Source organism: Cimex lectularius, unplaced genomic scaffold (assembly GCF_000648675.2).
Source record: "Cimex lectularius strain Harlan isolate CLEC.00 unplaced genomic scaffold, Clec_2.1 scaffold25, whole genome shotgun sequence".
Taxonomy (NCBI): Eukaryota; Metazoa; Arthropoda; class Insecta; order Hemiptera; family Cimicidae; genus Cimex; species Cimex lectularius.
Window position 1 is genome coordinate 731,277 of NW_019392633.1, and position 22,038 is coordinate 753,314.

General features: G+C 31.6%; 2 protein-coding genes across 6 annotated transcripts; one reads left to right on the top strand and one right to left on the bottom strand.

Moving 5' to 3' along the window:
• Positions 1–1,821: 1,821 nt before the first annotated feature.
• Positions 1,822–21,269, bottom strand: LOC106668795 (WD repeat-containing protein 7). 4 transcript variants are annotated; one of them, XM_014397897.2, is made up of 30 exons: positions 21,045–21,269; positions 20,804–20,975; positions 20,231–20,337; positions 20,086–20,164; positions 19,861–20,029; positions 19,593–19,783; positions 19,392–19,537; positions 16,962–16,991; positions 16,534–16,624; positions 16,317–16,479; positions 16,164–16,246; positions 15,956–16,103; positions 15,598–15,818; positions 15,330–15,525; positions 15,097–15,266; positions 14,866–15,025; positions 14,660–14,797; positions 14,476–14,544; positions 13,932–14,033; positions 5,056–5,241; positions 4,715–4,997; positions 4,450–4,651; positions 4,223–4,393; positions 4,070–4,154; positions 3,629–4,010; positions 3,453–3,570; positions 3,245–3,397; positions 2,953–3,135; positions 2,454–2,558; positions 1,822–2,387 (listed from the first exon to the last, which is right to left on the bottom strand). In XM_014397897.2, exons 2-30 carry the CDS (start codon positions 20,966–20,968, stop codon positions 2,205–2,207), a joined length of 4,479 nt encoding a protein of 1,492 aa, XP_014253383.1. In that variant the 5' UTR covers positions 20,969–20,975; positions 21,045–21,269; the 3' UTR covers positions 1,822–2,204. The 4 variants fall into 4 exon arrangements, with proteins under 4 accessions (XP_014253383.1, XP_014253382.1, XP_014253384.1 ...); XM_014397896.2 differs by having other exon boundaries at positions 20,804–20,984; XM_014397898.2 differs by lacking the exon at positions 16,962–16,991 and having other exon boundaries at positions 20,804–20,984.
• Positions 5,275–12,467, top strand: LOC106668796 (cuticle protein 21-like). Of its 2 annotated transcripts, none has more exons than XM_014397900.2 (2): positions 5,275–5,382; positions 11,657–12,467. In XM_014397900.2, the coding sequence occupies exons 1-2, from the start codon at positions 5,350–5,352 to the stop codon at positions 12,416–12,418; spliced, it is 795 nt and encodes a 264-aa protein (XP_014253386.1). In that variant the 5' UTR covers positions 5,275–5,349; the 3' UTR covers positions 12,419–12,467. The 2 variants fall into 2 exon arrangements, with proteins under 2 accessions (XP_014253386.1, XP_014253387.1); XM_014397901.2 differs by lacking the exon at positions 5,275–5,382 and adding an exon at positions 11,149–11,272 and having other exon boundaries at positions 11,657–12,463.
• Positions 21,270–22,038: the final 769 nt, after the last annotated feature.

The window sequence follows — 22,038 nt, forward strand, 5'->3', positions numbered from 1 at the left end:
CATAGGTCATGCCCTGTTTATATCAGAGAGAAATACATAGAAAAAATTTGGATAAGTGAAAATACATCTTACAAAAATTGCCGAATCATTTCTTCGTAGACAAACTCATAAAACTACGGGCACACGTTCTTACTCACAAGTCGTTAATATGCCAATTGCCAAAATCCCCTCTGAATTTAATTCTGAGGTTCTTTCTTCCACCGATCAGACCACATCCAATACTTCTTCCTCCCCTTCTCGACAAGGACTTCAGACTTCTCAACCCTAAATGCTTTGAGTTCAAACCTTTTAGTGGAACAAGTTGATAAACTAAGCAACATTGTCATTGATCTGGCAATGACTATGGCAAATGCAATACTGCACTGGAACGTAAATGGAGCTATACATAGAAAAAATGATATTGAATATTTGTTAAAAAATTTAAATTTTCTATATCATGCCTACAAGAAACAAATCTTAAACCCAATCAAAAATTCTATTTCAGACAATATAATGTACTCAGAAAAGACCATATGGGCGAGCTAATTGCATGCAGTGGTGTGAATATACTGATTAAAAATGAAATTCCATATTTTTAAATAGACACAGGTTCTGATTTACAAATTATAGCTGCTAGAATATTAACCCCATTCCAATGTACAGTGTGCTCCCTATACATTTCGCCTGGTCAAAAAATCGAAATAAATGAACTAATTGATATAATCGCCTCCCTCAACCAGTTCTAATATTAGGTGACCTAAATGGACATAATCCACTATGGGGTGGAAGCAACTTGGATGAACATGGTAGAGTGATTGAAAATTTTATGAACTTATGCAACCTAAATAATTTTAATGGCTCTGTCCCTACTCATCTTAGTATGAGATCTGGAAAACTCTTATATTGACTTGAGTCTCATATCGCCAACTCTTCACTCCCGTTTGACATGGTACAGAATAGATGACACTCATTGAATTGAAGTATATTGAGAGTGATGGAGGGTATTTTAATTAATAAAAAATGTTTAAAATTGTGTTAATTTAATTGTTTTTATTTTATATATTATAACCATAAACCTGCATTTTTTTCCAGGCAACCCAACAGTTATTAATCACACCTGTGATTTTTCTTCAGTGTTTAAAGATCTTTATTTTTTCCAAAAATTATTAGGAAAAGAAGTATAAAAAACCTATTTGTATGGTTAACTTTTGGATAAAACAAAATTTTAATGTTGGATAGCATATCTTTATTGATATCACATTTACTCCAACATAAAACAATTTTTCTTTGGAATGTTCTGCCGATTTCAACATTCTAAAGCAATACAGCAACAATACTTACTTTTTTTAAAAACACAGTTCCTTGTAACTTACTGTGCGTAGGAACTATCTTTAAAAAAAAAAAAAAAAAAAAAAAAAGGATTGAACACCGCACTCACTCCATCATTCATCATTTCTAACAATACTTTTATAATTTCTTAATAAATATTTTTAACATTAACAATATTATTGAAAATAATGTACTAAATATTACAGTATGTATTATTCGAATAATCTCGATATAAAATTGCTTTTACTTTTTTAGGTAACTATCAAAGAATTTTAACTTATATTTCAAATAAAAGAACAGATATTGCATGGAATGTAAATTATTGGGTTGTCCGGAAAATAATGCAGGATTTTAAGTTTTCATTAAAAAAAATCTATATAAAATATTCTGTTTACGTTTACAGGATTACTCATTNGAAATTATTTTGATTAAAGAACATTGCTTTAAAGTAACTAGTTTCTTTTTTTTTGTTTAATACCAAAATCCTGCATTATTTTCCGGACAACCCAATACTTATAATGCAGTATTTTAAAATATAATGAAGTAATGCGTAACAATTTACTTAAGTTTTGTGTGTTATAACTTACATGTTAAATGTTAATTTTGTAAAGCTTATAATATAATACATAAATGATCGGGACGGGTAGATAATATTTAAATTTGTATGGATTTCTGTATAATACATTTTGAAATTCTTATTACATCTTGTGTTAAAACATGTGTAACAAAAATAGGTTATTGTCAGAATATGTGTTAAAATATCTTGCCTTTTTTGAATATTAGTAATACATATTTTGTAAACTAAAATTAAAAAATAGCAATTGGCATCAGATTAGCATTTTTTCTAAAATTTGACTAAAAATTTACAAAGACAAAAAAAAACCAGTGGCACACATTTAAACATTGAATCTTGTTTCTGACCCATCAGCCAACATCAGTATCACTGTTCTATTGCTGATCCAGACCAATTTGGCAGCCCTCATGGGATTTAACCTCGATATTTCAGCCACTGGAGAAGTGCTGTATGTTTTAATTCGCTTTGTTTGACTGTTTCCTAGACCAAACATGCCTGTTGAAGTCTGAAATTCATTAAATATTTTATTTAATAATAGTCAAACATTAGTTGTGCCATTTATACAACATACCTGCCAAAATGAAAGCTTGTTTTCACCACAGCTATATGACACTAAATATTTACCGTCTGGAGAGAAAGCATTGGCTGTTATCGCAGAATCGTGGGCTTTGATGGTCTTAAAGTAACATGAAAAAAAAATTAACATGTGAGGTCAACTTATACTATTGTAATTGATAATTATTTAAACACATTTTAAATTATACTCATAAATTGCAACAAAACATTTTTAATCAATAATAAAAATTAATAATAAGTAAATGTATGTTACCTTATTACATATATGTAATAATGTAATAATAAGAGTAATTCCAGTAACTAATGTGCTTATTAAATAAAACAGCATTAAGATTAATTTTTTATACTAATTAACATTGACATATTTATACTCAAAACATTTTCATCATGAAATAGGGTACTTTTAATTAGTTACTGCTAAAAATTGTGTTCATTTTAGATTACATTGCCATTACATTACATTTGAGGCGCTACATTATCATAAACATAAGTACCTGGCATTTAGACGATCTAAGTTCATATAAAGCGATTGTGCCAAACTTGGCACCAACTGCAATTCTTCTTGTAGAGGGGCAGTGACTCACTTGGTTAAAACGGCAGATTGCAGGGAATACCTCACTCAAGCATTTTACTTTTAGATGGCCAGATTCAACACAATGCAATATAACATCCACAACCTAAATAATAAAATTATAGTGGTTATCTCTAATATATTTTATCTCTAATAAAATTGTAACACAAAAGTTCCTTTTTTTAAAAATACATTTTATGTTTTGTGTACCGTACCTCAACAAGAAGATCGGCCATTTCAGCATGCATTTTCTCAATCAGTAGTTCAACACAACGCAGAATTTCAGGTTTGGCTCTGTGCAGCACTGCATTTGACAAATTGACATTTAATGTCTGTGCATTCTGTTGGAGTGTATTGTATCTTGCAACCTACAAACAAAATGTTACTTTTTACTGCAAGTATTTAATTTATTACAAGGCTTACCTCTCTAGCCATGGTTGTAATGAAGGCAGCAGGCCTAACTGTTGCAATCAGAGTAAGAGCGTGTCTAGCAGTCCTAGCTGAATCAGCAGCAGGTGTTAAAGGAAGTCCATACGTCATGCTACGGCAATCCAACAATGAACAACTATATTCTTAATAGAATTACTAGTTTGACGTACCTAGGAATGAGCTTATCAGCATCACAGCAAAGCTCAAGGAGTCCTAGTAGAACTTTGCTTACATCGATATATGGCTCCCAAACTGTGAAGCCCCTACCTATTAAATCTATTGCTGCTCTTCTTAATGGGGTATGTGCTGGAAGGCGATTAGAGGGTGGTGTGAGTAAAAGGTATGTTAAAGCTAAACTTGTTAATCTAGCGAGATTATTATTTCCAATGCCGAATCCTTCAATTATAGAGCTTTTTCTCCTTTGATCGCCTTCTTTTTTCTTTTCACCAACATCTTGCCCAAACTCAGATCCAATAACCCCTAACAACACTACTGCAGTGGTCTGTTTTCTTTTAAGTTCTGCAGCTGATGATGGTTTTCTTAAGTACAGTTCTATAAAAATGATAAACATTTAAGAATTAATGGGTTGGGAATCAATTAAAAAAAAATACCCTCAGCCATTTCTTCATCTTCAAATTCATCCTCTTCATGTAATTGTGGATGGTTGCTTTCAACTGGTTGTTGTGTAGGTTGGGGCTAAAAATGTCAGAATCAAAATATGCATCCAGTAAGTAATTTAACCTGTAAATATATTATATAAATACTTGGATTTGATTTGGAGTGGATGCTAGAGGAGGTGGTGCGTTTGTGTTTTGTGTTTCATTTGAGTTGTACATTGGTAGGTACTGGGCCCAATGATCAACTAAAGCTTTTCTTCCCTTAGCGCCAAGTCTAGTCAATTCTGCAAGAAGAAGAGCTTGGGCTGCTTCTCTTACCTAAATGAAGTTTGTAAAATAATATATGCACGAATGCTGAATGAGCCATTGCATACTTCTAAACAGTGATGTTGCCATCTTGATGCCATCATCTCCACTCGAGGCCTTTTGAATGCTTTAGAACCTCTTTGTGCCACTTTATCTGGTAAAAGTACACAGTGGAGAGTTGCGAGGAGGCACCAGCCCTGCTTGATTTGAGATGAAACTGTTTCTTCGTTAGCAATTTCATCTGGGCCCCATGCACGAATGGTATTTTGTCTTCAAAAACCAATTAATATTACAAGATTGCAATTGATAATAATAAATGAATGTAAAAAATACCTCATTAATTTTCTATTTCTTTCCTGTTCTGCGACAAATGAAGCATTGTTCATAGACATGAGTGTATTCGCAAGTGCAACTATCGCCAACAAATGATTTGTTGTTACACTTGTGCTCAATTCCCAATGTGTAGTTGAAGTAAATTGTCTTGTGGCATTTTCCAATTCTACCAGCTCTGGAGGTATCTGAGCTGATAGGCTCGATCCCCCTGAAGGGTTACTTTCAAGAGATGGTGGAGATTTCTGGCAGAGTTGCCATGTCGGAAGTAAAAGACTCATATAACCTTAAATAAATCTCAATTTGTACAAATATCAAAATATTGATTTTTTTTTTCTGCTAACCTGCTTTGGAAATTACTCCAAATGAGACGGGGACAAGCGGCCTCAAGAGACCAAGCTTACTCTCACATAGAAGATCAAGATGGGGATCCAGCCCCCAAGCGTGCAGAAGAGAAAGCAGGAGCTGGCAAAGTTCCATCATAAGATTTGCCTCACATACCTTCACACGACTAACTTCATTACCATCACCTGAAAAATGTACATATTATAATTGGTTATGGCCTTATATAAGGTTATATAAACCCGCAGGGGGCCAATGTTTATGGGGAAAAAAGCTAGCAAGTTTGTCAGGTTCAAATGCAGATGGATTCAAACCTGGGACTTACAGTGGTGAGTCATTTTGTTAACAACTTAACTGCTTCAGCCATTGATGCCTCACTATAACCACTTATTACTATTCTTTTCCTTCCAAAAAATATGTCAGTCAATAAAAATTGAAAGTCAGTTTTTTTCTGTTCCCAAAACTTCCAGCAGACCATGTAAGAATACTTAGTCTTTTAGAGTCTTGTTATGTAAATTTTAGTTACAATCCAGATTTCCAAACCGCTGCAAACTAACAATAAGTCTTTAAAAAAATTTAGACAAAGGTTGGGCATCTTAATGTTTCATTATTACTAATGGAATAGTAAATGGAAACTATACTGGTTAATTTCTACTAAAATCAGAGACATTTGGAAGGCCAAAGAGCCTGTCAACTTATTTCTTGCTAAAAAAATATTTTAAACTATTTTGTAAAAAACCTGAAAAGAAATGATCTGCGTGCGAGCAAATTCAAATTGAAAATATTATATACATAATAGTTAAAATAACAAAAAATAAACAAAATTTATTCTTATAAATCTTTCCGATCTTATATTTATCTACAGAAGCTAATTAAATTATCAAAAGAGAAATGAAATGGTGTGGTAAAAAGTTATAATAAATATTAATAACTAACTGAATACACATTTACTTTTATTTAAATAAGATGAAAAAAGAGGCAGAAAGACAAATAAAAGAAAGAAGGACTATTTATTTGGAAGCATTCCATATCATCATGTACTTCATAGATAAACCTTCTTACAGTCTAGCCCAATCATACATAACATCAAAGTTGTTAGACCGTTCAGTAATTTTCAGGAAGCGGGATACACCAATTAATGTGCACTAATTATTAGACATATTTTGGTTTTGAGATTTGGTCGTTTTTCTTGAACCAAAAATGAATATACGGAGTATACACAGAATATCTTCTTGGACCGTCACAGAATAACTTCGTTAATCGCATGATGGATTGGTTCTTTTTCGTACGCAATTTTACAATTTATTAAGATGTTTTAAAATATCGTAAATAATTTTAAATTAATCCAACGAGATTTCACGTAAAAAATAGGTAGGTGGCGTTGATAGGAAATAAAGGGCGAGTCAAGTGCAAGGCCGTCACACCCGACCGGGAGACTTGTGTGCCTGAAAACGATCGCCCACACCTCTTCTACTACAGAGGATGGCGTGCAATTGACGGAATTAAACGCTTCAAAAATTGCTCGTACTAGCCTGGATATGAACAAAATTTTCTGATATGAGATTACTCTCAACTACTTCAAAAAGAACAAAGAATCTAGAAGAAAAAGAGGCCAAACAAAACAGGATATATCCTTATAGATCTCCAGTTCTCCTTGAAACGCCACAGCCACGCCTTTGAATCAAGGTCAGAACACCGGCTCGATTATCGAATAACATGAGACAATGATCCTTAACGATTAACAGCTATTTTTAATAAATTACTAAAATCGTTTGTATAAGTTTAAATTATTTAAGTCCCTTGGCTTAATATAGCCATATGCTTCGTCCAATTCACCACAATAAATATTTAACTACATCATGTGTCACTACTATGTGAAGAAGCAAAATAAAATCACAGAACTAGAGTCTAGCTACATTTGTTGCGGAAATGTATCTCGGGACAAGAAACGGTGTGTTCCGGGAGAGTCACGATACAAAAAATCCCATGTCTCAAGTTCTCCATCGAAAACGTACAACATTGATTCAATGTTGGGCAACATAAATAATATGTACGTGTTCCGGAACTTTTGTCTCACAAGGGGACGACCAGTCCAAGACCAGGTGATACTTGATGGGTCACGGATATGGATAACGTCAATAACTTTTTTGGTGTCCTACACTTCAAAATATCGGACACGTATACGCCACTCCTTTTGATTACGCAAAAAAGAATTGAATATTGAAATTTTCTGTTTTTCAATATTTTAATTTCGACTTTCTACTTGCTCAAATTAACTAAGGGAATATATCGTTTTACAGCATTTTATTATATGTAGATGGCAATAAAAATATAGTATAGTATTGATTTAAAAAATTCTAAAAACCAAATATTTTTTAAGCAAACTAGGTCATAATTTTTTTCGTGAAATTAATATGAAATTTCGTTTTCGCACCTCTAGAGACCCCTAAACATAAATTTTTCTTTGAATTGAAATTTATCTTTTTTACCCCTAAAATGTTTCCGATTTTTAAGAAGTCTTTATCAGAATATCTGATTAAAACGGCTAAAAGAATTTTAACGTCAAACACCATTTGAAAGAAGAACGTATCTTTTTAACGACGTATATGCCATAACAATATACATAAATAATGTTCCATAAGAAAATACAAAAATAACAAAATTATTTGTCTTTTTTTAATAAAAATAAATAGCCCGATTTTAATGTCTGATAGAGTTAAAATATGCACTTGACTATATCTTTGAAACGAAGTATCACCCATGAAAATCGGTCCACTAGCCTTTATTGTAAAAATTAAAATATTAGTAAAAATTATACGTATAATGAAAATTTAATTAAATAAGCATAAATCGGTAGAGATTTCTGGTGTAATAATTTCATTGGTGGTTAACATAAAAACAAAAATGTTCTATGAAGCAGAATATTCTAATTTGGTTTGATTAAAAAAGATAAATAAACAAAACGCTGTTTTTTGCATATTTTAACAAACATTCTGTAAGCAAAGTAGGCCAGAAAATGGTCAAAAACTTGGATTTTATCTCATTGCCGGAGTTCTAGCGTTATAAAACCCTTGGATACCGACTTTCGCGTAAAGTGGCGTAAATTAATTTTTTGACTATTTCGAAGACGTGACTAACATTCCCAGTGAAAGTTCTAATATCATTTTCACAATAGCTACTGGACCAATTTTCATGGTGATAATTCATTTTAATGAAATTGTCAAGTGAATTTTATAACTGTATTAAACATTAAAAACGGACTATTATTTTCATTTTTTTAACGAGATTAATTTCTGACAAATAATTTTGCTATTTTGTGTATTTTCTTATAGAAATCTTTTATATATTTTTATAGTTTACACGTCGTTAAAAAGCTACGTTCCTCTTCTTTCAAATGGTCTGTTCTACGTTAAAATCATTTATAGCCGTTTCAATCAAATATTCTAATAACGACTTCTAAAATTTTAGGGGTCAAAAAATCGATACATTTAAATTCAAACAAAAATTTATATTTAAGGATTTGTAGAGTGTTAAAACGAAATTTCATATTAATTTCACGAAAAAAATATTACCTGTTTTACTTCAAAATATTTTGTTTTTAGAATTTTTTGATTATTGATAAACATTAATGGTTTTTATTATATTTTTATTGCAATCTACATAAAAAATGCTGTAAAATGATGTATTCACATAGTTTATTGAGCAAGTGGAAAGGTGTGCGAAATTATTTTCAGCTGAGAAATTTTCCCTGAAGCTAAAAATTCGGAGAACTTATAATAATAACAATTAATAATTAAACATTAATTTTACAACTGTCTTATTTGTAATGTTTGATAGGGTAATTACAAAATATTTATTGTTGTCATTCTGCTTTAATAGGAGGTTGTATTTATATTTATTTAAAAAAAAAATCCAATGTCAAGGATTGTTTGTTATGATTACAGCCCTAAGGGGCATCGGTGGCCGAACGGCTGATGATCAAGACAATGATGTAGCGCTCATCACGGTAAGATAAAGGTCCCGTGTTCGAACCCGACATACTTAAAACACCGACACTCCGAGGATTCATAAATCTCATAGTTGAAACAACATCGGTAAAAAAACCATCCAATATGTCATGCCATTATAATATGTACTAAAAAAAACCTTAAATATGCTATATCATTTGGTCTAAAAATATTAAAATACGCATTTACTGCTCAAAAAATATTTGTTCCCCAAAAAAACTTTCCAACGTCTACATAGGCGAAACGAGCATACTCGTAGTAATTTAAAATTAATTGGATAGTAGATTCCCTACATAACAACCTAATTGTTTCCATTTAAGATATCATTAATTTACCTCAATTCACTCAATCCAGTATTTTTTTATATTTCTGTTGTAATATATATAAATCCTGATCGGCTTGGATTAAATTTGTTCGTTAAATTAAAATGGTTAAAAGGAAAAATCCAGCCTGCTATTTCAGAAGAACGTTAAGTTCTCTCTTTTGGTATTTACTATTTTTTAAATGTTTACTAGGTTGGAAATATTAATGGGCGCTATATTTTTATGTTTCAAGTGACAATGAGTTCCCTATTTCCTTTCAAAATAATGGAAGATGCCGATTTAGTGTGAATTCTTTTGTGCCGGTTTGCTTTCGTCTTTTTTCCTGGAAAATTAACTGAAATCAGAATAAAATTTTAGGCTCTTGCCTTTTTCCTCCCTTAGTTAAGTCCTTAGTTGTCTAGTTTATTTTTACTTTTATAAACAATCAAAACTGTTTCAAAAGCAAATAAGCAAAAATATCCAGAATCAAATTTGAACCACCGTGCAAGGAGGTATGATTCGGATAAATATCTAATTATCACGGTCTTAAGTGTTAGCAAAAAAATTAGCGATTGCATACAAATCCGGGTCTAGTTATGCGGTAGGCTCAACCAACGGACCAGTGCGACCACGCGACTTACAAAAATAATACATAATATGAGCAAAAAGAACTGGTTTTCAAATAAAATGTTTATACCAAGTGTCGATTATAAGAGTTGTAATGTATATCTTTTTGAAGCTTTTATAATTAAGTCTTTATGGTGTAAGTTATTTTTAATTAAGTCATATTTTGATTTTTGATTTCTTGCGACGTTTCATTTTCCTTTTTATTTCTCTGAAAATGAATATGGCGCGAACGCTGTCGAAAAGTCAAAAGAAATAAAAATGAAAAGATTAATGTGGTTTAAATAGAAACAACCTACAATCAATATAATGGTTAAAAAGAAAGAATATAGTTTCATAACTTGCAACCTTGGTCGTTTTGTTCTTAAATAATATTCAGTCAATAAGTTTTGTATCTTTGGAAAAGCAATTGAGCCTGGAGAATGTTTTGGACCAACAATTCTTTTACTATTCTCTACAAAAGAGCATATGTAGACCGTATGTAAGATTTTATTCCAGTTGCAAAAGCTTTAGTCTAAGTATTATTATTTCAAAATCGGAAAAACAAGATCGATATATCTTAAATTGTTGGTATTATTTGTGTAAAAAAAATTATTAAAGGCCACGAAATCCAAGAAGAGGAGCACATTTTCTGTTCATAACGATGTTTGTTCTTAATACCAGAAACGTCTACCGTCTATGAATCGTGGGTTGAAATAAGCCCTGAACTAGACGCTTTTTGTTATCCTGTGTTTTATATTTGGTGGATTTATTGGGTTGTCCGGAAAATAATGCAGGATTTTAAGTTTTCATTAAAAAAAATCTATATAAAATATTCTGTTTACGTTTACAGGATTACTCATTNGGAAATTATTTTGATTAAAGAACATTGCTTTAAAGTAACTAGTTTCTTTTTTTTGTTTAATACCAAAATCCTGCATTATTTTCCGGACAACCCAATATCTAGTTCTTCTGCTTTATAGCTTTGTACACGACGAATCAAGCATTTAGCACAGCATTTGTAATTAAATGAAATTTATGTCCGTGTACTACTTATGAAGTGTAGTAATAATTTATAATGTTGACAAATAAATATGTAGGTAGTACCAAGGGTATATGGTATATCTATATTAGACTTAGACGTTAAAAACATAACTGTTGAAAGAAAAGGCCACCGACCTTTGTGAGTTCAAAAAATTACAAGGAAGTTTAAACTTCGTCCTTGGCATCATGAGTATAAAACAAGACGCTAGTATCCTAAAATTTCAGACTCCACTTTTCTTAGCCTGGTGAACATGAAGACCTTGGTGAGTTGGAGATAAACTGAATTATGAATTAGTTTCACTTTGATTACATTTTCTTAAATGGTTCTTCCCTCGGGTTGATTGAAATAATCATAGCACTTTTCACTTTAGAAACCCACTCCATTCAACAATTTTTTTTTTTTTAATTTGTGATTAAATAAAAACTTAAATTTTTGGTTGGTTGTCGTTTTACGGTAGTCTAGTACTCAATATTTATTTTTTTTATTAAAATTTTATTACTTTATTATTATTCAATTATTTTCAGCAGTTAGTTAAACAAAAGGCCTATTCTATGAAAAAAAAGTTTAATAAAATTACTAAAAATGAATATTGGGGAAAATGTGGTTGTTTTTAAGCTGATATTAAACCATATTTGTTAATTTTCAGGCAGTTATCTGTGCCCTGGTGGCTTGTTGTGCCGCCCATCCAGGATTCGCCTATGACTCCTACACTTCAGTTCTTGGTCTTGGACATTTTAATCCGTCCTTTTACAGTGCCCCGGGTCTCTTGCCTTACAGCCAATATCTTTCAACCCCTGCTTTAACTGCACCTCTTGCCAAGTCTGTAGTAACCCCGGTTGTTGCAGCCGCACCAGCACTGGTAGCCAAATCTGTCGCTGTCCCAGCTGTAGCCGCTGTACCAGCTGTTGCCACTGCCCCTGTTGTAGCCGCTGTACCAGCTGTAGCTACTCCCGCTGTTACCAAGACTCAATGGCATGCCCAGACTGAACTTGGACAGGCTTCCTACGGTCACGCTGAGCCCCTCCAGACTCACAGTGCCCACCAAGACGCCCATGGAAACAAAGTTGGCTCCTACAGCTATGTCAACCCTCATGATGGTCAAGTACACAGGACTGACTATGTTGCTGATGCTCTAGGATACAGAGTAGTTGCAAATGACCTCCCCGTCGATACACCTGCAGTCGCTTTGGCCAAGTCAGCCCATCTTGCAGCTCACCTCAGGAGTAAAAGAGCCCTTGGATATTCTGTTGCCACCCCCTACAGCCTTGCAACCCCCTTCAGTCTTGCCACTCCTTACAACGTAGCCGCAACTCCCCTTAATTATGCTGCCGTTCCAGCTCACTATTCTGCAGTACAAACTACTGTTGTAAACAATCCCGGACATGCAGTTTCATACAGGGTGGACTAAAATAACTATGATAGCACTATGTAAATAATAAAATATTACATGTAAATTTAAATCTTTATTCACAAATCCCTCAAAACCTAACCTAAACAAAAAGATTTGCTACCTAGCAACCCCTATAGTTCAATGAAAGATGAAAAACAATAAAAACAACACTTCAAGGCACCTTATCAGCAAAATTCATCATAGAGGGCATCATGTCCACATGTCATGGGAATGGACCTAGACTACTAGCAACTATAAAATTATTACTATTATGTATAACTATAAATCTGCACTCTAGGGGAAAAACTGGATATGTGCAAAAACACAACTTTTCAGTATTACAATTTTACAGTTTACACCTTTTACAAATTCAATTTTTAGCAACTTTTTTTTATTGTGGTCACATATCAATGTAATTCAATGTAGGTGTCCTAGTAAATAGGTTTATGAGTTATTTGAGTTTACAAACAAATGATTAGAATTATCGAAATGTTGACATAACAGGCACATTGTGTTTAAAAGGAAATGATTTCCTTCTAGACTTATCAGTTCTACAATCTATCAGGTTTAAAAACTTTCTGGAATATCAATTTATCTCATTTTCCCAAATTTGTGACACTCAGTTTAGCTCTAGGGTGAATTAACATTTTATATTCAAATTATCAACAAAAATTCCAATCCCAAGAAACAGTTACCCTAACAATATTGGCCAGTACAACCCCCACCATATCAATGTAAAAGTTAGGAATGTTAACTTTACAAATAATCAAACATTAATAGTACTATAATAATTGTTATGTAGTCTGTTCACAAATTATTCATAAAAATGCAGTTTTGACAAGTTTAATTGCAAATTTAATTAGATTTTCACTAGGCAGCACTTGAATTATTGTGTTTATAGTTTCATAATCTAATATGCAATGTAGCATAACTGTACTTAAACAGATTATTTTAATATTTACCCTTTAAATTTTTTCTTACCCTCCATCCTAATAACCCTATATAAGTTAAAATTACCTACTATAGAAATCAACAGTCATGTTGTACCTACCATTGTGATTAAAAGTAGATTATATTTCTGCTCTTTTTAATGCATTCATTATGGGAGCTTTAATTAAATAACATGACCCGCAATACATGTGGTTCTTTTGTTACCAAAAATGCTGTAACTTTTGAACAGCTTAACCAATTTACAAATGTCAAATGGTAAACGATAGTGTACAATCCATGCGAAGTGATATTAAGACAGCAATATTCTGACAAAACAACTATCACCACCTCAAACGCTTTTGTAAATGTAGAAAAGACCTGAGGCTTGACTAAAATACATGAATCCATGTTTGCCATAGCCAATGCATTAATCAACTATTTATTTTGCTCTTACAAAGCTATTTAAAAACTTCTCACTTGTATGCAGTCAAGTAAACTTTAATATAAAGTTTAATTTAATAAATCAAATTATCAATCAAAAATAAAAAAGGATGTAATATCATATTTAATGTAATAATAAATAAAATATATAAAAATGTACCTTTAGAGTCACTTGAAATAGGTTTGAATCCGACAATTTCAGCCTTTGCGTGTAATTTGGTTTGCATGTTTTCTGCACCCTCTTTCATTTTGGCAATGATTCCTATAATCAAACATATGTATGTATTATTAAACAACCATATATGATTGAATAAAAAATTGTAGATCTAAAAAAAAATTAAAAACATTTATAAAGCGACAAAAATTTTATGTAATATATATTCACATGTGTCATCCAGTACAATGCTTTTTTTTTCACACACAGTACAATAAGCATGAACTATTTATTTCCTACCAGTTATCATCTACAGAGTGAAAAATAATACTTTAAAATGTAATCTAAAGTCAAAACTGAACATGTAGGAACTTGAAAGCACAAGTTCTTGTGTTACAATAGTTTAATGATTCTTTTTCAATTAATACATTGTTCCATTTCAGTTTATGCCTATAACTATTCTAATGAACCATGTTCATGTTTGTTAATGGCGTGTGGCAAAATTGTAGGTCAGCAGTGCAAATTATGGAAAACGTTCTAATAAATTTACCGTGTTTATCTTTTTCCTTAAGCATCCTTTCCATGTCTCCTGCTTTATTTTTCATTTTACCAAAGAAGTCTGATGTTAGCATGTTGAAGAAGAAATGAGTGAAATTAATGTTTTTAATGTTGTTATTAAAATATATACAGTCAATATTAATTTTAAATGCGTAATGAAATAAACTGTTACTAACCAGCTATTTTCTTCTGAGCATCAGGTGAAGCGGATGTCGTAAGAGCAGCAACTTTTTGATACTCTGAGGCATTGATAAGACCATGTGCTTCTAGAGTACCAGGAGACATAGCACTATATTCTTCGCTCAAAAGCTCAACTAAAAACCAATATCAATGTAATTCTTATTAACTTGCAAATTAAATAAAATTTCATATGATATTTCACCTATAAGAGCTTCTATATCAAAGCATAATATATGACTTTCAGGATCCTTAGGATTTGTTCTTAACCCTTGTATCATGAGCGGGAAGGCTCTTGGTTTCTGTTGGTCATCACCATGGTGATGATTATGGTGACTGAGTTGTTGTAGCTGATGAAGCCCACGCTTTAATTCAAAATACATAAATAAATAAACATCATATTTTATTATAAAAAGAGAAATGAATTGTTTATTACCTGAGTAGCATGACGAATGGCTGATATATTTCTGTGTCTAAGACCTCTAAAAAAATGTACTGCTGGGTTAGCCAAACCTGACTCTCCAGAAATTGCAGACGAGGTGTTTTCATCACAGGCATACATCACCTCTTCAGCATTAATTCCATGAAGTACTCGATCCAAATGGCCTATTTATAACATGTCCAGTCATTAAAATGAGCAAGCTACAAACTTGTTTTTTATCAACTAGCCTGTTTCCATTTGCCACACATAAACAGTTCCATCTGAACAACCCACAATCATGAAGTCATCCAAGGGCCTCCACTTTATATTCACAACCGGAAATAAATGTCTCGAGGCAAGTACAATGCATTTTCTCTTTGTAAGGCTAAGCAAAGTAACTGAGTGATCACTAGCAACAGAGCATATACACTCTAAAACTCGGGGCTGCAGAAAGTCAAATAATTAGGGCCAGGTCTTACAATTACATATTATAAAGTTAACTTATAAATTACATACACTGCAAGTGTTTGGTGGAACCAGTAGCTGAGTTATCTCTCCGGCATGGACACAAAACCTATGCAGCAAAGTACTAGCGTATAAGTCCCAAAGACAAACTGCAAAATCAACCCCACCACTGACTAGATGTGATTTGTCGTAGCGAGGATGAACATGATATGGATAAAGGAGAGAATTAACTCGTCCAGAATGGCCAACTAACATCTGATGGGGCGGCCAATCTGGAAGAAAAAGAAACATTTGTCATATCATGTATTAAAAAGGTTTTTTAATTACAACTATAAAAAAATATATATATTTTGAAATGCGTATGAGGTATGATGTTTAAAAAAAATTATTTTTTATTAATTATTCTTACCATCATATTGTTGATGATTGCCATGAAGTAACTGTAACATAACAGTCTGAGTAGCAGGGACAATTACAATTGTGCCATCGTCTCTGCCTACTACCAAGCGCCCTTGTTGAGGCAAATAAATACTTGCAGTTAATTTAGCACCACTTTCCTAAACAAAAAATCCAATGTCAGTAAATGTGTACATTCTATACTTATGATAAAAACAAACCAATTGATCAAGGATTCCAACAGGCGGGGGTTTCATTGCTGCCCAAGATTCAGCGATACTTGTGCTAATAATAGGTCCCATTGCTGTGAATTTGTCAAATTTAGTAAACAATATAAACAAAATAAATAAATAATGAGTTTCTATTCATTGAACCTGTCGGATTATTTGGTGGCTGCTGCCTGATTTGGGCAAGTTGTGCATTGGTTATTTGTGGAACTGCCCAAACGATAACAGAGCCTTCAGAATCTGCCCTTATTAAAATTGGCCCTTTAGAAGACTTTTCAACAAACCTCATTGCAGGGGGGCAGCAAACAGGCTTTAAAAATAATTATATAATTAAAAAATTAAAAAACAAATAAAAGTAATTTACCTTTCTTGAAGGTGCTTCAAGAAGGCAATACAAGAATGGTGTATCCTCATTACTAGCTTGGGTATGAAAATCTTTATTGTCAGCTACACTGCTGTAATTGAAAACATTTGTTTGTTAATAATAAACAAATAGACAATTCACACACGACAAACAAAGAAGCTTTTGTGCAAAGCAGTTAGAATAGAAAATAATTATGAATAAAAAGGTCATGTTTCTAGCATTTTTTGTTTAGTTAAGGTGAAAAGACGGTGCTAATTTTTCATTGCAGTATGTATGTTGTTATATTTAATTTTTAACATTTATATTTAATTTTTCAGCAGATTAACTGTTACTTCTTTGCAAATAAAATTTCAATGCAAAAAAATTGGAGCTTTGAGAAATAATGAGAAAAAGAAAAGATATTAGTTAAATTAGTTATAACATCATACCCGGATGTGATGATTCTGCCTTTTAGTTTGCTGTGTGAACAAAGAAAACCTGCATAAGTCACTAACAGTTAAATTAGCCATGCTCTAAGTGCATACTTACCTCCATAACCAAATTTCAAATTAAAAAGAGTAAAAAATCAAAATTCTGATATGCATCTATCTAAGTTCAATTTTAATAAATAAAATTTATGCGTTTAAGTAATAAATACTCTCTTGCCTAAAATAATATTAAGGAAAAAGCACGATAAAATTAACTGACAGCCAAAGTAAAAGTATTAGTTTTAAATTACTTCTAGCCTTTTACAAAATACATGATAGTAATATAACTATATTATAATTTCAATTTTTTTGTTTTAATACTGTAATTCAAAATATAATGGAATAACTAGGATTTGCGAGGTCTGTTTAAATGAGCAATTTTAAAAGTTGTGATTGTTGTGGGAATGCAGTCAAAACTTCTAATTTTCTCAATACATATAGAATATATACTGTATGTACATATGTATGGAAGTTCTGACTGAATTGCCACAACTACCAAAAATTAAAACAGTCATCACATCATTTTAGAATTGTATATTTCTAACAAAAATTATATAATGTTTTGACATTTGTTAAAAGATTGTGTTTATCCTGACACAATATAGCATTAAAAAAATTATAGTTTATGAACCTGGTCTGATCTTGGGTTTATCAGAAGAGTTTCAGGATTATAATCTAAATTTTAAGCAATAACCATACACAGTTTAGGGATCCATCCATCCCTAACACAGTCGAACCACTTAAAATGGCAAGATGACACAATGCATCTTATATTTAGTTGAAATGGTAGGGTTAATCAATCAAAAAATTTTCCTCCTTGTGGTTTATTTTAACTTACAACATGGAACAACTAACAATAGATTGTCACCTGAAGATTCAGGACCAAAACATGTGAATTTAAAATAAACAATAAGGAGTTGTTGACTGATTAGCCCTGCCATTTTAACTATCTAACAGTGGAGAGTCAACCAAAAAAACATTAACCAATACCAGCAAGAAACAATATGATCGGAGATGATCAAGCTACAGGTCTATTGACTCTGACTTTAAAACCTGACCTTAAAAAAATTTCACAATTAAAAAATTTGAAAACTTTAAGTACATGTAAAGTAATAATTGCATAAATGTCAAGTATTGTACCAGTAACTTATTGCAAGTTTTTTTTTTTTAAATTTATTTTTTGTTTTTTACCATCCTTAACCATATCTATTATATTTTCGTTCAATTACCGTTCATATAGAAGTTAACAGATAAATAAAAGTTTGTGCTCACTATGCGTACATGCAACATTTATGCAGGGCCTCTTTTTTTTACATGCATATTAAAGCTTTGTGTTAAAAGAGTTTAGTTGTAATTAACAGAAATCTAACTTACTTATTAGTGCAGTAAAAAAATTTTTTAGAAAAAAATTAAAATTAGACACAATGAGATAAATGTAAAAGAAATTTACACAGAAACATACTGGAATTTTGTTCTATTAGTGTAGAAAAAACCCACAAGAACTACTATTTCATTTAACATTCAACAAGTATATTGAAAACAAAAGCAAGAAGTAATTTTAAACTTTTTAATGGGACATTTTACTTATATTGGTCAAAATTTATAATCAAAAGTTTTGATTATATAAAACTAGAGTGCATATTTATATTTCCATATATATCAAATGAATTTAATTGTTCAGAGTGAAATTCGCTTATTTTGTCTTAGAAGCTAATTTATTACGTGGAAGTAACAACAATACAAATAAAAGAAGATGAGTTAGATTTTCACATGGTGGGGTGTATTGAAGAATGAAATGAATGGACAAAGTGCTAACAATGTCAGTCAAACACATAAAATGAAAGGATATATATGCCATGTTATTATTATTTGTTATTTGTATGTTTTATTTGTACCTATGTATTTGTAATTAGTATATTACTACACCTGCAAGCTTGAAGAAGGGAGCCAGATAGGGCCCAAAATACATGGGCATTAATGAATAAATAGTTGAAGAGTTGATTATTTTTTTGTCCGAATTAAACAATAAAAGGATATTAGTAGAAAAGCTATTTTTTCAAGGTTTGTTTTAAAAAAGATTTTTTTTCTTTTATATTATGAGAATGTTTCTGTTTTAAACAATTTTTTTTCTTTCAATTTGTAAATGTTTTTATCAAGCATATAGCATTAAAGACTGAATAAAGAAGAGTATGTAACTGTGTTAATTTTTTCTTATCATTTTTCATATCCTAACAATGATATATCTTAGTTTCCAAAATTTAAAAAAATTGCAAAGCAAATTTTGTAGAATTAAGCAGTGTAGTGAAAATTTGTTAAGTTCACTTTTTTTATTAGTTATTTTTACTTATAAGAGAAAAAAGATCTTAAAGTGAAAAATTCTTAAACACTTACTTTGCCGGAAGTTTGTATATATAACCTTTTCCTTCATCAGACCAGACAAGTACACGATCTGGGCAAAGAAAGTGGCCACTGAGCCATCTTTCACCCGGAGCAGCCATGACCGAACAAAGAACAGAAAAATCGCCAGCATCATATATCTAAAGATGTATTTAATTAATCATAAAAAAAAAGTTTATTGTTCTTTGAACACACCTGCCAGTATTTTGAGGTTACTATAAGTACAGTCCGTTGATTTTCAGTACAACAACTCATTGCCAAGGCATTAAGGCATCTGATTTGCTTACTCTCATTCTCAAAAATTGGATCCGATGTCTTGCTTTCAGTTCCTGAGAGAGTCCACATTTTAACAGTACCTGTTGTTGTTAAGGCAAGCACAACATCATCTAAAAAATGTATCATTAGAAACATGTTTTTCCAAATATGTATTAAGTTTAAAAATTCTGTTGTTTTTTTAACTAACCTTTTCTTTTATTTGGCCTCAGTACATGTAAAGCACTTATCCAATCTGGGCTCACTTTTGATGAGAGTGTAAATATTACTTCAAGACTGAAGGGATCCATAACAAGAACATCTGCATAATAGCCATTGCAAAATAATCTTGCATCTTCAGTGCCCTCCATGTGATAAGCCTTGAAAGTTCATAAATTAATGACTGTTCAATCATAATCGAACCTTGATTAATTACCTGCAAACTAGTGTGTACATAAGGTAGTTTTGCCAATTCCCTACATTTCCCATCAACAAGGTCCCAAGTGCACATTTCTCTGCCAAAAATTTAACGTCCATGTTTTAATGTCAGTCAAAATTTACATAAAAAATAAAAAAAGTACCCATTTTCAGAAGAACTGACGACAAAATTGTTATCCAAGACGACACTTGCTTTGGAAAGACACAGGATCGGCGCAGTGTGTCCAACAAGAAGGCACCGTGGAGTCATCTATAAACAGAAAATCACACAGTATCACTATTGAGGAAGATAGACCTGAGTTCAATTCCATAAATTTTCTGAATGCATGTTGGCTAATATGGAAAACATTACACTATTAGAAGGGAAACAAAAAGTGATAAAACACAAATCAGCTCAAAAAGAACAACAATTAACATCAAATATATTTACAAAAGAAGCAGTTATAATCAATATAGATAGTTAGTGATTAATTTGGTTGGGAATTAATGCTAATTATGTTGCTTAACTTGTGGATTTGAGTAAATTCCTGTCGTTGTCTATGAAATTAGTTTGAGAAGTTGAAGTTGAGTAATAAGCTATAAATAGCTGTGAAAGTTTAAATGCACACATTGTTTCTCTTTTTTACACAGTAATAAAATTTGATGCATTTGATTTGTTCATAACTTTTATAATTAGGAATAAAATAATTTGCTAGTTTCCCTTTCTAACCCTTTACCTTGAGAGTCTCTGGGTCAACTTGCCACAGGCATATCTGGCCATCGTAGCAACCGGTGATCAGGGTGGACTGATCTCTCGAAAGGTAAACACAGGAGACACAGTGCGTCGGAGGACTCTTGCCCCACAGCACCACTGGTACCACCAAATTCGTACCGCCCGACATCTCTAAACTGAAATGACTAAAAATCAAGGCACAATTACAGAAAAGCACTGGGAACGAATGGAAAAAAACACTGAACCTTCTTATCTCCTAATCCGTTTCCTGTTCAAACGTTCATTTAAAGCTTCGTATATCTGTTGAGACACTTAGAACATTTTCGATAAGTTATACATACATCACAAACTGAGATATCATTTTAATAAACTTTGGCTTTTCCTTTTAAAGACCCGACTCAAAGTCAAAAGAAAAAGTACAAGAACTACAGCACCAAGGCAGTCGTTTCTTTGACAGTTTAACTTGATAAGAAACGAGATATTGATAAGAATGTTCCCAAAGTTATCTCTAGACAAAAACTACACAAAAATTAAATAATAACAAATATTAAATAAATCCAATATTTAAATAAAAACGTGAAAAGCAAAAATATTTTTAAAAAAATATTTATTTAGTCACTATTTTTATTGATGTATTTTCTAAAAGTTTTATAAATGTTTGTTTTAGAAAAAATATATTAATTTAAAACAATATACTATAAATGAGATAATTAAAAAGATTTATTGAAATAAACCTTGAACTTTTCAGAATAAAGTCAAGTCAATAAAACCCGACATCCTGGCGGGATTGCTACAAATACAATTTAGTACTGACTGAAAGAAACTAAAACAAATTAATAATATATTTTACGGAATTAATCCAATTTACAAAAAAGCATAAATATAGAAATATACAATATATAAAATATAACAATATATAGGCAAACTAAGAAAACAAAGGAAAAAATTACTTAAGTATCAAACAATATGTCAAATAAGAAAATAGCTTAAAAGAATATTTCGTATAATATACCAAAAAAAGGTCACATTTATCATTGGTATTGTAAATTTTTAAATAGTCATTGTAAATTAATATAATATATTATAAAATATACAGGGTGACTGGCGATAATTGTCGAAAATTTCAGGAGGTGTTTCTACTCACTATATGCAACAAAAAACTCCCTATAAACCCTGTCCAAATCTCATCGGTAAAGAAGTAATTTAAAGTTTTGACTTTTTTTTATTTTTCAACTTAGG

What these genes read in the sequence shown, in the direction of transcription:
- LOC106668796 (XM_014397900.2), top strand. Translation starts at nt 5,350, where the DNA reads ATGCAGATGGATTCAAACCTGGGACTTACAGTG. An exon ending in CAAACCTGGGACTTACAGTG is followed by an intron (nt 5,383 to 11,656) that starts GTGAGTCATTTT and finishes GTTAATTTTCAG; the next exon opens with GCAGTTATCTGTGCCCTGGT.
- LOC106668795 (XM_014397897.2), bottom strand. Translation starts at nt 20,968, where the DNA reads ATGTCGGGCGGTACGAATTTGGTGGTACCAGTGGTGCTGTGGGGCAAG. An exon ending in ATGTACACACTAGTTTGCAG is followed by an intron (nt 20,030 to 20,085) that starts GTAATTAATCAA and finishes TGAACTTTCAAG; the next exon opens with GCTTATCACATGGAGGGCAC. An exon ending in CCATTCGTCATGCTACTCAG is followed by an intron (nt 15,026 to 15,096) that starts GTAATAAACAAT and finishes TTTGAATTAAAG; the next exon opens with CGTGGGCTTCATCAGCTACA.